The sequence below is a fragment of the Cupressus sempervirens genome, chromosome 2, assembly GCF_028749045.1.
Source record: "Cupressus sempervirens isolate cs-2001-9-10 chromosome 2, ASM2874904v1, whole genome shotgun sequence".
Taxonomy (NCBI): Eukaryota; Viridiplantae; Streptophyta; class Pinopsida; order Cupressales; family Cupressaceae; genus Cupressus; species Cupressus sempervirens.
This window is the reverse complement of record NC_143119.1, coordinates 513,137,770-513,152,072: the sequence shown is the minus strand read 5'-3', so window position 1 is coordinate 513,152,072 and position 14,303 is coordinate 513,137,770. Positions and strand designations below refer to the sequence as shown.

General features: G+C 35.3%; 1 protein-coding gene across 2 annotated transcripts in view; it reads right to left on the bottom strand.

The window, feature by feature from the left end:
- LOC149573226 (uncharacterized) overlaps nucleotides 1–13,981 on the bottom strand; it is a 235,547-nt gene extending 221,566 nt beyond the window's left edge. For both annotated transcript variants that reach the window (XM_089814405.1, XM_089814406.1), the window contains exons 1-2: nucleotides 13,630–13,981; nucleotides 9,760–10,957 (exon numbers count right to left, since the gene is read on the bottom strand). In XM_089814405.1, coding sequence (XP_089670531.1) covers nucleotides 9,760–10,598 — 839 coding nt within the window. In that variant the 5' untranslated portion in view covers nucleotides 10,599–10,957; nucleotides 13,630–13,981. The remainder of the gene's footprint in view (nucleotides 1–9,759; nucleotides 10,958–13,629) is intronic.
- Between the last annotated feature and the right edge of the window lie 322 nt (nucleotides 13,982–14,303).

Below are 14,303 nucleotides of genomic sequence, written 5' to 3'. Positions count from 1 at the left end.
GATAAAGGAAGAATTTTAGTATTCTCCGGGTTTATCCTATATTCTGGTAGATCTTAAACTCAAGGTCTTGTTGTGATATAGAAATACCAATTTCTATGAGTCACAACTTGGATAAATGAAGAAATTAAATTACTCTTCAAATATATCCTGTATATTATCACTAGTAGCAGTGATTTGTCATATCACAAGTTTAGTAATATGACTTTGTATCATGTGTTCTATGATACCTCATACTAAGAAGAGTCGAACAGATATAGAGTTTCAAATCTTGCTTATTCATCTGTATTGTTGTTGCTAGATATAATCTCTCTATAGGATTATCAGGTTAAGAGGGAGTGTTCAGTATATTTAACCAGATAAACCTACAGGTTTGAAAGTGCAGACCGTACTTCTTCTTTTACCCTTATATATCATTTATGTTGGCATTAGATTATTTTCCTTAGGAGCCGGCAACTTCTCAAGAAGTGAATTAATAAACCTTAACTTTAGATGTTATCATGTTTATTTATTCTGATCGCCTGCTTGTAGGAGTATTTATTATGTTAACTAAGGAAGGGTTATGTCCCTTTGAGGAACATACACTTTAGGAAGGATATATAGGGAGGTTATCGATGCAGATTGAGGACACACAGTTACAACAAAGTCTGCTCCTCTAAGCATCTATATCCTGCGAATTATATCAGAGATACTCCCTCATAGTCAAAGGTCGATTATTCATTATTGGATCTGCATCAAGATAGGTGTTAACTTCATCAATAGTCAGAATTCTTAGAAGACCATTCTCAGCATTTAAAGACTGAATTAAAAGTCTGATTCAGAGATAAGGAATTAGCAGAAACTTTACATCATGCAGTTTCTAATTTCTTATTAATGGCCAATTACAGTGCTGATATAAACATGAATTGTTCAAACATATATGGAACCCTTAAAATCTGCAATATATTGCAGCTTAAAAAAACCTGGTATTGCTCACAGTTGTTTCAATTTCACTAGCATTCACCAATAAATCTCCTCACTTTGCAACAATGTCATAGACATCCAAGACCCAAGTATCAAGGGTCCCCAAATACTGGATGATCCTTCTTGAGAATAAATCACTGCTCATTAAATGCCCAACACATGAACCAAATGGACTGCGGCTGGCATGGATATTGGTACAGCTGATACTAGAAATGAACAATTCTGCTCTAAACAACATCTTCTATTGCTGGGTACCAGTTATTATTCTCTCTGATAAACTTCTCAAAATCTAAACAATATTTCACGAAATTCAATGATTTGAAGCTCAATAGCGGCTCCAAGATGAAACCATCTCCCAAGTTGAACGATATCATTGGGTATTTCACCAACTCAAAGGGCTAAAATTGTGAAGATTTCCCAATTTGTAATGTCCCCTTTATGGGACATTATATTCTGAAAAAAAAAATCATAAAATATTAATTTTGGCTTAAGGGAGATTAATGCAAATTTATTAAATAAACCAAATTAATATTATAAAGTGGATTAAAGGTGACGAGAATGAAAATAGACGAAAAAATGGTAAAAAGAAACTGAAGGATCACTATTTTGAGCATAAAAGAAGGATGAAGAATTTATTTTCAGCAGGCTTGGATATTGACTTGGTTTGAGATGTCTCTTGGAGAAATTACGGAGCTTTAGCTTCTTTTCAGGATCCAAGGATGCAAACCCTCAAGTTCTTTGGTCGATTTAACGTAGCCCCGATTCATCTTTGTGGTGAATTTGCGACAGAGTTCACAGTTGCTCTTCAGGTTCATTTATGATCATCCAATCTGATTGTTATCATTCTTTATACGATTGGATTGTTATTGTATTGTTGGTTTCTAATGCAATAACGAATTCTAGAGTATTTACTGGTTAATTGTGTTGGTTATTTGCCAGTTATCATTGTATAAATTCTTGTTTATGATTCTGAAATTTATTTGAGGAAAAATTGGAGAAATATCCGATTGGGATATTTAAGTAGTATCAAAACATTGTGTTAGAATATATAGTGCAGTGATATAACTGAGAGGGGGGGTGAATCATTTGTCCGACTATTATCACCATTATCAACCTTAAACAATCTTAACCATATGAGCAATATAAACTGAAAGCACAACAAGATACTCATACACAATAACACCAAATATGTTAACTAGGGAAACCCTTGATCAGAGGGAAAACCCTGGCGGGGATGGTACCCACAAAATGATGTACTAATATAAATCTTCCTTGTTAGAGGATAGACCTTGTTAGGAATGGACCTTGTTAGGAGTCTATGAATACATTCAGTACATATGAGTCCCTATTAGGAGACTTTGAATCCCTATTAGGAGATTCCAACCTTGTTAAGAGTTGTGCCAACCCTGTTAGGAGTTGTGGAAGATAGCTGGACCCACTGCCCAAACAGCTTCAAGGGCAAGACCAATGAAACCACTGTCCAAATGATCTCTGTATTATTCCTTGCAGAATAATAGAATTGTATTGTATTGTTCCTTCCTCTTTCTCTGTCCCGTCAACCGAACCTTTGCTCCTTCGGATCTTATAACCAGATCACAAATCTCGCATCCAATTGTTCCTTCCTCTTTCTCTGTCCTGTCATACGTCATCCTTGCACTGTGTACTATCTGTAACCAACTGCGCACATTCCAATAATGTCTCTGTCATCCATACAAATCAAGATTGTCTCTGTTTTGCTAGATAACTATCTGATACTTAGACAATATTCATGTCTAACTGTGGAATCTTCATCTGAACATAGTGCCTTCTTTACACAAGGTATATGTTGCCATAAATGACAACACGAATGCTATCCCAACTTATCATACTTAGCCATATTGCCAATAAAAGGTTGGTCGGTACAATAGTGAGTCTCTTCTGCAGAATCTCATTAGGTATCTTATCGAGTTGAGGAAGATTGTATATAATAGTCTGTGGAGGTGTCAATTGCTATATCTCAGTGACAGCGAATGATAACTTGATCCTGTGTTAGGAGCATACTACAAGCTATTCAAACATTTCTTCCAACGAAACTTTCAATCATGCATTCCTTGATACTACCTGTAGCTACAGAAACTTTAATTCCCTGTTGTAGTAGCTATTTCTGCATACCATTTTTTTTTCCTCGATCATCCTGGGTCTGAGATACACCAGTTCTACGGGACTTCAAAAACTCTCTTAATCCATGTAGAAACTTTGCATTCTTCTGTGACAGTTCATGCATCATAGAAGTGGTAATTGAATTGCAGGGAAACTATGTGTCCTTAATGACACCTCCAACAGAGAACGACTTTTTGTGGAAACTTTAGGGAAGAGAGAACCTGTGGATGTTGGAATCTGCGGATTTAAAAATAATGCACCAATCTAATTAAGGAGTGTGACTGGAGCTGTACTTGGGAGCATGTAGTGCTAAGCATAACTTCAGTATTGTCCAGTGATTGTTCTGCATACTCGGACTGTGTATTTTGAAATTTAGTGCATGCAGCCCTATATTGTAATTACATTGTTACCTATATTCACCAGTCATTTCTCAATTCAACTGCAAGCAAAAAGTACAACACAAGAAAACTGTTTCAATCCAAAGTGGAAAGTTTCTGTTATTTTCCTGTTCGGTCTAGAATCAAAATTAGTATGCGAATTTATGGCAGCAAGCACATAATTTCAGTGGAAACAGTGACAGATTTTTAATGCAAAAGATTCATGGAATCAAATGACATACAATGGAAAATCTAAAAAAGAGGTCTTTTCCAAGGAATTTAATGGCACTTTTAATAGTGAACAGCTAAGGGATTTGTAGAAGGAAAGGGCAATAGGGAACAAGTTGTACATTATGGGATGGCAATTGGAGTCTATGCAAGATATGGATACTCTTTTTCTTAAGTTGGAAGAGCTAGAAAAATGTTTGTCTGGGGTAAACCAGAAAGATTGGAGGCTTCTCAATTGGGCTTTAAAACCTTCAATGATTGATTTGGTTCAGCACAAGTTTATGAAACATCCGGATAAAAATGTTAGACTTGCAGTGGCTTCATGTCTCAGTGAAATCACACAGATAACAACACCTACAACACCCTATAATGATGATGTGTTGAGGAAAGTTTTGCAGCTTATTGTGGACAGCCTACAGGGGTTACATGATGACAAGCACCCTACTTGTGGAAAGAAGGTAAAGATTCTAAAACTAATGGAAAAACCCAGATTTTTCATTCTCGTGTTGGACTTTAGTTGTGAAGAAATGATTTGTCAGTTGTTTCAAATTTTCTTAAGAGAATTCAGGAAACATCATTCCAACAATGTGAGAGCTTGCATAATAACCATCATGTCTTTAATCCTTGATGAAAACGATGACATATGAAAGCAATTAAAATCTGATCTGTTGGTTATGTGGAGAGGGGAACATAATCTCACCTATGGCTTAAAAGCTTGTGGAGGAATTAATTGAACATAAGTTTCTCAACATCAGCAGGCAAACAAGTTGCAGGATCTCCAAAAATGGCCAAAAACCAAATGAGAACAAATTTGTTTCACATGCTGGCAAACTTGGACCCCTAATCACATTTGTGAGGATAATAATGAAGTTACGGCAAACAAAGAAATTCAGTCCAGCAATGAAGAAGATGAAAATCTCACAGCTTTGCTCCAACAGAATAAGTCAAGTATTGGTTATGCAACTCTCTATATTGGTGACTTAGAGGTGGTTATAGACAAGCATCTTGAAGAGGATGGCCTAATTGGAGGAAAGAGTGTGTCGGAGACTTCACATGATGAGAATTTGGTTGAAAATGATGATATAACAGCCACCTTGTCACTACATACAAATCACTCCAATAGGTATCTTGAAGGCTATGATGACATTGAGGACACCCTTGTGAGGAGTGATGAATTATGTGTTTGTTATGACAGAAACTCAGTCATACATGATAGTGATTTAGAGGAACAATCAAAAACAAAATTTCAAGATGGTATTTTTGGTGACCAACTAGAAAATGCATGCCAAAGTGACAATGATTCTTTGAGAGAATAGTTAAAAGTTGATGAAGATATGATTGTTGCAGCCTTAGTGTGCTATCATGACACTCACAGATCATTGAGGATTTCTATATGAAGACGCAAATGGAAAAGAGGCAAAGGGAAATGGAGAGTGATCCTGATGTTGCTGATTTACAAAGGGTGATAGTAACCTTGGAGACTTTGAAATTGTCTACTTTTAGAAAGAGATTCCATTGTAAAGGTTGCTGGAACATATGCTTAGCAATTGAGGGAAAAAGAAGATGAGGATAATAGGCTCGACAATGAACTTGATGTTGCTCAGAAGGCATTGGATAATACATTGGTTTCTCTTCATGAAGCAGAAAATCAGATTGTTGTCACCAAACAATCTAGAGGAAGACATGAGTTTTTCCAACAAGTGATTAAGGAACTTGATAGCATTCAGCAAAATTATGACTTGGATAGCTGCCCGAAGAGATCAAGTAACAAAATTTTGGATTGTATTAAGCTAGTAGACAATTCTTTGTTTGAGGTGGATGCTGATTGGACATTTGATAATCCACTTTCTGAGCTGAATACAGAAGATCTTTTTGGATTTCATGATGAGGATGATCTTGACATGAAGTTTTTCCAAGAAGTGATTAAGGAACCTAATAGCAATCACCAAACTTATGACTTGGACAGCTGCCCGAAGAGATCAAGTAACAAAATTTTGGAGCTAGTAGACAATTCTTTGTTTGAGGTGGATGTTGATTGGACATTTGATAATCCACTTTTTGAGCTGAATACAGAAGATCTTTTTGAATTTCATAATGAGGATGATCTTGACTAGAGGATGTAGTACCCAGTAGCAATTCCTAGCAGTGATATTTGTTCACATGATTGGTGTGGTGACCCGATTTTCAAATTTAAACGTTGTTTCTCATTCTCTGATCAGCTTACACATGGTTTCAATTTATGACTTACACATGAGTTGAATAGACTCCTTGCTCCACCAGCTAAATAGATCTTGATTTATAATTTATGGAAGTTATAATTGGATCATAGGGGATAGATTCTTAGTCCTTTCTTTACTCATGACAGCAATGTACCCAGGAGTATTTCAGACCGATAACGGGATGTATAGCCTCTTTGCACCTTTGGTATTGACTTCAGCTATTGAGCAGTTTGATTCCTTCGTCAATAGTTCAGGATGGACAGTTATGATGGAGATTAGTATGCATTTCCATGAGGGATCGCTCATAGATGGAGAGTTGTCCAGTATTAATAGCTCCTCGAGACATTTATATCTTCTCATATCTGACGGTCATGATAGTATAATAGTGTGGGATCCTGGTATTGGTATGATTGATGCTTTACTTCAGCAACGTATTGATGATTTACTTATATCAGAGTAGCACAGTGGGCTGTTGGAGCATTTTTTTCGAGATTGGTTTGGGATCCACGAATTGGAAGGATGAGTGCTTTATCTCTTGAGCATTATGCTAGTTGCTATACAGTCTTGAGCTTGGAGCAATTTTAATCAACGTAGTGCAACAAGTATGTGTAGCAGTAACTTTTAGATTGGGCTACAAGGCTACCTACATATTTGTATGGAATCCTAGCACTGATTGCTTGAGGACAAGCAATATCTCGAGGAGGGAGGACTTATAATGTCCCATTTTTCTAGACATAAGGAATTCTGAAAACAAATTCATAAAAAAATTAATTTTGGCTTAAGGGAGATAAACGCAAATTCATTAAATGGGTCAAATTAATAATATAAAGAGGATTAAAGGTGACAAGAAGGAAAAAAGACAAAAGGACAGGAGAAAGAAATGAGGGGTCGCCATTTTGAGCATAAAAGAAGAAAGAGGAGTTCATTTTCAGCAGGATTGGATATTGACTTGGTTTGACATTTCTCTTGGAGAAATTAAGTTGGAGAAATTAAGGAGCTTTAGCTTCTTTTCAGGATCCAAGGATGCAAACCCTCAAGTTCTTTGGTCGATTGTATGTAGCCCTGATTCATCCTTGTGGTGAATTCGCAACTAAGTTCACATTGTATTTCAGGTTCATTTCTGATCATCCAATCTGATTGTTGTCATTGTTTATACAGTTGGATTGTTATTGTATTGCTGGTTTATAATACAATAACGAATTTCAGAATATTTACTGGTTACTTATGCTGGTTATTTACTGGTTATTTGCTGGTTATCACTGTATAAATTATTGTTTATGATTCTGAATTTGAGGAAAAATTGGAGAAAATATCCAATTGGGATATTTCACAATTCTCCAGAATGTTGAAACCCTTGGCAAAAACCAAAGACTTCTCAAAGAAACAAGAAAAACATCATTTCATGATGAGATTAGACTTCTCTCACAAAGCTTACATATATCCCACTAAGGGTTCAAACAAAAAGGCTTCTTCTTCAGGACACTTCTATTATTTTATCACCTGCTTTTGATGTCATATTTTGACTTAGCAAATTCCTAAGTCTTGGGCACCAATGTTCAAATAAACACTTAATAACATTTAATGATGACTTAGGCCCCAATAATGTTATGAGCTTCATAATACCCTTCTAAATGCTTGATGCTGAAATCACTTGCTATTGAATTGTTTTTACAAGTATTAATGTGTTTTTTGCAGTCAAACCTTGACTAAGGATAATAAATGAAAAGGGCCCCACATTATCATGTTCATTTTGTGCACTTATAAAGTCAATTGGATGGATATGAAGATATCTTAGCTAAAGAAGAAATATTTTGGTGTTAGAAATCTAGAGAAACATGGTTAAATGTGGCAATTCAAATTCTACATGCTCATGAGGCAAGTGCCACATGATAGGGCTCAGAAATCTAAAGTTGATATACATTTCAAAATTACTTAAGCTCGAGTTTGATGCTTGCCCACTTGGAAATTGGCTAAGTTTGAGGCTTAATATATTGAATTTGTCAAAATTGTCAAGCCCATGGGCTTGAGTTGGACATTCCTTAAATAACTAAGTTGAATTTCAATCGTGGTCTTCGCTCAAACTTTACAAGCTTCGTGCTTTGCCCATTTTTCATCATTATTCCAATCTCATACTTCACCAAATCTTGTGCTCCTCAATCTCTCTCTTTAAGGCTTGGGTATTTCAAAGTCTCCTCCTAACTAAAATTTTCGACTTCAAGAGATTTGCAAAACCTTAGATTACAACCAATCTATTCCTAATACCTAAACCTACTAACAGTAACTACGACAAGAGGGGGTCCCAATGCCCAATGGGGCAATGGTGTGAAGACCTCACAACATCTAGCAACTCCATTAAGAAATGTTACAGAACATTCCAAGGATAAAACTTGCTTAGGAAGCCTTTTAGAATGGCAAAACATAATCTGCAATTTGTAATAGTAGAAGTTTCCTGCTGCTCTATGATCTCCAATAATTTCATATAAAAGGATGTAGCAGAATAAGGTATTCTGCAAATAAAGTTAGCAAAATATCCAAACAATTGGAGATTGGTGTAGTCACTTGATGCCAATTAATGATTTAGAACTTAAAAATTTTAGTTTGGTTTTGGGCCTCTCTGAATATTTTTGGATGAGGCTAGTCCTCATTTCTAAATCTGTTCAGAAGGAAAGCAGTATATTTGGTCCTAAAGAAAAAAATCTAAAAAGTCAAGCATGAAAGGATTTTATCACTGCATACATTATGATTTTACACTCCTAACCAATATAATACAAGAAGAGTACGTCAAATAATGCAGGTACTGATCCAATTTACACGGTTTGGGCTAAGAAAGTTCAGATTGTAAAAAGACTGATGGACTTTCCTTCATTTTTTTACAATATTTATTTTACAGAGAAATCTTTCTTGTATAAATAAATCCAGCACCAAAGAAAAGGTAGAAAGAAAAGCTAATAAAGAACAGAGTAGTCACTCACCAGGAAATTTCATGAAACAATTTGTTGTACATATTGCTTATTAAAAATGAAATTATATTTCGTTGAATCGCTGAAATTGTAGTATTTGGCCAAAATTCTAGAAGTTGAAGATGAGAAAAGGCTCTAGATTTCTTTTGTTTCCTTGTTGGTAGGATAAACAAAGACATACATGGTAGAGTTTGAGGATGGGATGCATGGCATTTATGATTCAGGTCCAGTTCTTTATTAAGTTATTACGTGGATAAGGCTGAACAATATCTTTTTACAAGATTGCAAATCTCAGATAAATTCATTTTTAAATAAATTATACTACAAAGTCCAAATCCATGACATGTATAAGAGTAAACATACCCGTCAAAATTTAGATAGCATTTGACATTTGATGTAATTAGTTGAATACATAAAATATAAATTACTTAACGAAAGGACATTTTGAGTTTTACACTGACTGTTGGCAGAAGAAACCAATAAAAAGAAAGGAAGATGGTATGTGTTATAATTATTTAAAATGAAGTAAATGTAAACAATAGAACTTTCGTTCAAATTTATAATTTTGTATTATGATCGGTTAAACTGGAGACAAAAATTGAAATAAATGGATGCATAAGTATTCTTGCCTTGGCAGAACTAATAAAAACTGCTAAAAACAGGCTTTCAAGTCAAAACTAGATATCCCAGCCTCAATGAATGCTAGAAAACAACTTGCTAAGAGTAGAATAGATATCCATAATGCAAGCAAGTTACTCAATTTGAAATAGGAACTAATGTTATATACTCTGTCACATTGATGTTAAACTTTCAGTCTTAGAAAATGAATATTTAAACTGAAATACAGATATAAATTTGTATGATAGAAGAACATACAGTTTTGAAGAGTGGATAATAATGCTGCCTCCTGAACCACCTCCACCATTAGAGCCTGCATTTCCTCCATCTGCACTTATGGTTCCATTCACATCTATAATACCTTTTGCAATGATTATGATGCGACCTCCTCCTCCACCCCCAAGATCTTTGTCACTTGAAGTAGTCCCACCCCTACTTCCAAAATTCCAAGGTATATTAAGAGAAGACCAGGAATAGACATCTCCGCCCCAATTATCTCCCTTTCCTTTAACACAAGAAGCACCTCTCCCTCCATGCCCTCCCCCAGCACCTTCAATACCATGCGGAGTCCCACTAGTCTGTTCAGGTGGTAGCCCCCCTAAAGAAGTGGTATTTAAAGTTGAGCTATCCTCCAAAGACACATTTTGAGCATCTACAATTATAGTTCCTGCTATAACAGATGCGTGTTGACCTAAGTTCAAATCACCAGAAATATTGATACTAATCTGACACCCTGCGACTGGACATTTGACAGTGACATATGATAGGATATGTAGATTCCCTTGTCCTGAAATAGTCACATCAGTATGAAAGACCAAACTTGTATTAAGCTGACAGGTAGTGTTTAGTGAACCAACCCCTTCCAGAACTCCTTCACAAGACAAAGAATTGTCACCAGACAAAAGAGAATGCTCGATGCCAAGTACACTGTTTCTTCCCTCGATATCTAAGGGATGCAAAAATTTATGCAGACCTGCAAATTTCTCTGAGACTACCCTTTCCAGAGATAAGGAATTGCTAAAATTATTGCCTGAAGCATATATAAGCAGGCTGAGAAAGAGAAGCCCGTGGTGAAACTTCCCAGCGCGCATGGCCATACTGCCACACTGAGTGCATCACACTTCATGAGGCTAAAGAAGAAAATTAATGGAACTTTATATATCCTTAAAAAATTAACTCAGTATACATGTCAGACTAGCTTTACTTAGCCATGTGCTGTTAAAGTCACTTGAAGAAAACTCAAGGTTCCAAGTCAATCTGAGTAGTTAAAGCTGTGCCATTCTCACCTGCATGATTTCTATCCCTCTTTCCCAAGCAGAAAATTAATAAATGCTTTAAAATGGTAACAATATCTCCACTGCACACCTTGAATCAATTAAATCCCGCATTCTTCATCAAAGTCATTAATAATTAAGTGGTACTGATGAGCATGCTGACCATTTTGTGTTCTGCGACCCTGTTAACAGCAAACCAATTCCATGGATCAATTTTTACAATGCTTCCTGAATTCATTGAACCATCAACAATCACAAAAGTGCAGAAACTCTCAGAAGAGAGGAACAAGCTAGTGTGGACAATCACTTATTTCCACTCTTATTTTTTATCAAAAAAAAAATAGCCATCTGACATGACACCATTGCTATTGGCAAATTTTTTCATTCACAGAAAGCCCCTCAACAACAAAGCTAGCCAACTGAAATAGGTGATTCTTTATTCAAAAAAGAATTCCTCTATACCATACTAACCAATCTAACTACAGAAATTCACAATCTCAAACTAATTTTTTGGGACCTAAAACTAATGAGAAAATATTAGAAGTTGATTTAGTTGTACTTCTCATTAATGCCAACTTTACCTCAAATTAAAGGGTAATGTTTGTTAGAATATGGAATATCGAAAAGGAAAACGCCATAGCAAGCTCTGGCATAAGGAAACTGAAAACTCTGAAATGAGATTTCAAAGGTGGAACTCTTTAGCAATGGAGCTTAATTGCTTGAGAGCTGATAGTCTGAATCAATGGAAATATATATGGCTCTGATTCACTTAAGCTAAAGATAAATCTCTGTCAAGTCAAAATAATGTTGACACATGATGCATAAATACAGATCTAATGTCTTTGGGATGACACCAACATAATATAAAAATTATGTCAGGAAAATGGACCTGAAAATTGGTTCGCTGTCCCACATCCAGATACAGCATAAAATAACCCTTAAGAACATTGTCGAACCTACTAAAGATCTAATATACAATAAAGAACACTGCACAGTCCTAGGATCACTTCATAATTAAATTTTGTACCATATGAGTACTACAATTTGATTTGGCAAAGGCAAGCACTGCTACGTTACAAACTGCATAGCAAGATCTATGTGCAAAAAATAAAAGTAGTCACTACAATTCTGCTGCACATCTTAAATAATTAACGATACATCTCTACTGCTAACACATGCAAGTGTACATATCTAGTAGGGTGCAAGATCTGTTCCAAAAAACATATTTCTAACATGCTGATCCAGCACAATAAGGGCCAAGTTTGAAACTCTGCTAGGTAACTTTGATAGGTCACCAGGTAGCTATCCTTTCTATTTTATCCCCAAAAAACATTGAATATTAACTTCAATATAAAGTAGGCAGTATTTACTTTTGACAATTTGCCAACTTTATAGGCAAAAAAACTGGAACCTTATGAGAATATAATAATAATTTAAGTTGATAATAAATACATAATTCAAACCTGGAGAAGATCCAAAAACATCAAAACTTGCAAAGGCTTCAAATCACCTGTATAGTGATCATTATGCTCCTCAAGTTAAAGTAGCAGTAATAATGCATTTCACTGTGGGAAAAGGCTGGCTACAAGTCCCAGTATATATCGCAGAATAGAAACCCAAGCTATGCAACCTTTGAGCCTGAAAGCATTCTAGAATTAATGGTGTCATACTAAAATGTGGTTGGATAAAAGCCCAGGGTGAAAATGGCAGAACAGAGACCAGCCTGACAAATGCCACTCCTAAGACTAAAGATATTCTAAGTTCCGCGGTGCATTTTTGCAGCGATTTTAATTACGCTTCATGTGCTACAGTTCAAAAATATTATTGTCGTATAGTAACTGTTTTGCATTGATCAGCTCAATTGAGGACAGGTTTGCATCATCTCAGCTGCGAGTCAGATTGATGAAAAGACCCAAAGAGGTGGGAAGAGAGGACTTGCATGTTCTGCAGGATGGGTTCAATTGTGACAGAGTGGCACTTCCATTGAATGTGCTGCATATGTAGACATCTGTGCTCATTACGAAATCATCTTAAGGCCAGTAACATGCACAGATTATTTGACGAATATAAGATCAACCAAACTGCTAGTTTGATAGTCAACATTTAGAGCAGGAAATCTGACATGGAAAGGAATATGGAGATCGCTCAAGTCTGTGAGCCTATGGTCCCTTGGACTGATCAGTCTCACGGATATCATTAAAATCCTTCATTGATTCGTCCATTACCAGCTACCATGATAAAATAGAATCCCATTAAAACCAACTTGCACATACAGAGCTATGTATGAGCATATAGATATTCTAACGAAAGGCACAGACATACTGCTGTCATCAAAGCGTAGATAATTGAACTTACTGCTGGTATTTCCCTCTCTGTACAATAAAAGCCTACATAAGACCCCAGCTTTGGCTTCTGTGTCCCGTAAATTGACTATTTTGGTCTGGCGAACGTTAACAAAATCATTTGGATTCGTATCTAACCATTTGAACGTGCCTGAATGGGCAAAGGTCCAGGGTTTGAGAAAATCACAAACTTCAATCTTTAAAATTCTTTAAAGAGTTTATATAAACAACTTCATTACACCCATCTACTGGTATACGTAATCACACATTAAACATATAGTTTACAGTAAAGCTGAAGATCTACAGTAACAGACACAGGTAAAAATTAGTCCAATTATTTCCGACTGTTGAGCAACACTGCCTTAACTAAAAACAGCATATTCTCTATTCTGTTTTTTTTTTGGAAATTGAACTCTCCTGAAACCCTATCAAAAGTCAAATTACAAATCGTAGCTGCGCACACAAATGTATGAATTAAGAAAATAGAAAATTATAATTATAATTGTTCGCACCTTTAACAATCGCACTGAAGAAGATCCAACATCGAACTGTTCCTTTGACCGAAAAAAACCGCAGTGAAGATCAATCAATCGGTAAGGAGAAACGGAAATATTAATTTGGAATGGTGACGAGTGAAGCTTAGCATGGATTGGTGGGAAGTGTAAACGCCCGACAAAAGAAAAAGAAAAGCCTTTTAACGGTATTCATTACTACTTTATCTTGTCTAAACAAACCGCCTCGCTTTCCATATTCATTTTTATTTTTATTTTTTCTGTTCTCATTTTTGTTGTTTTCGTATGCTGCCCATGTTCAGACAATCCAGAAAAAATAAATGAAGAGAAGATTCGTCACACGAAGCAAGGTGTTTTATTATCACTTGAATAAATGTATTTAATGAATTATTTTAGTGTTTTAATGATAGTAAATATCCATATCTATAATTAAATAAATAAATTGATAGATGAAGAGATATGCTTTTATAATTTTTCAAAAATTTATATATGTTACGAATATATAAAACTCGTTTTATATTAAATAAATATATAATTATATTTAATGTATATAGTTTTTTTTAAAGTTTTCTCTGTGACTTTTAATTTTATTAGTGCAAAAGTGTTTTTTTTTTTTTTTTTTAAAGTATAGTCAATTTATTAAGTGAAATATGGAATTATATTACTAGTACTTT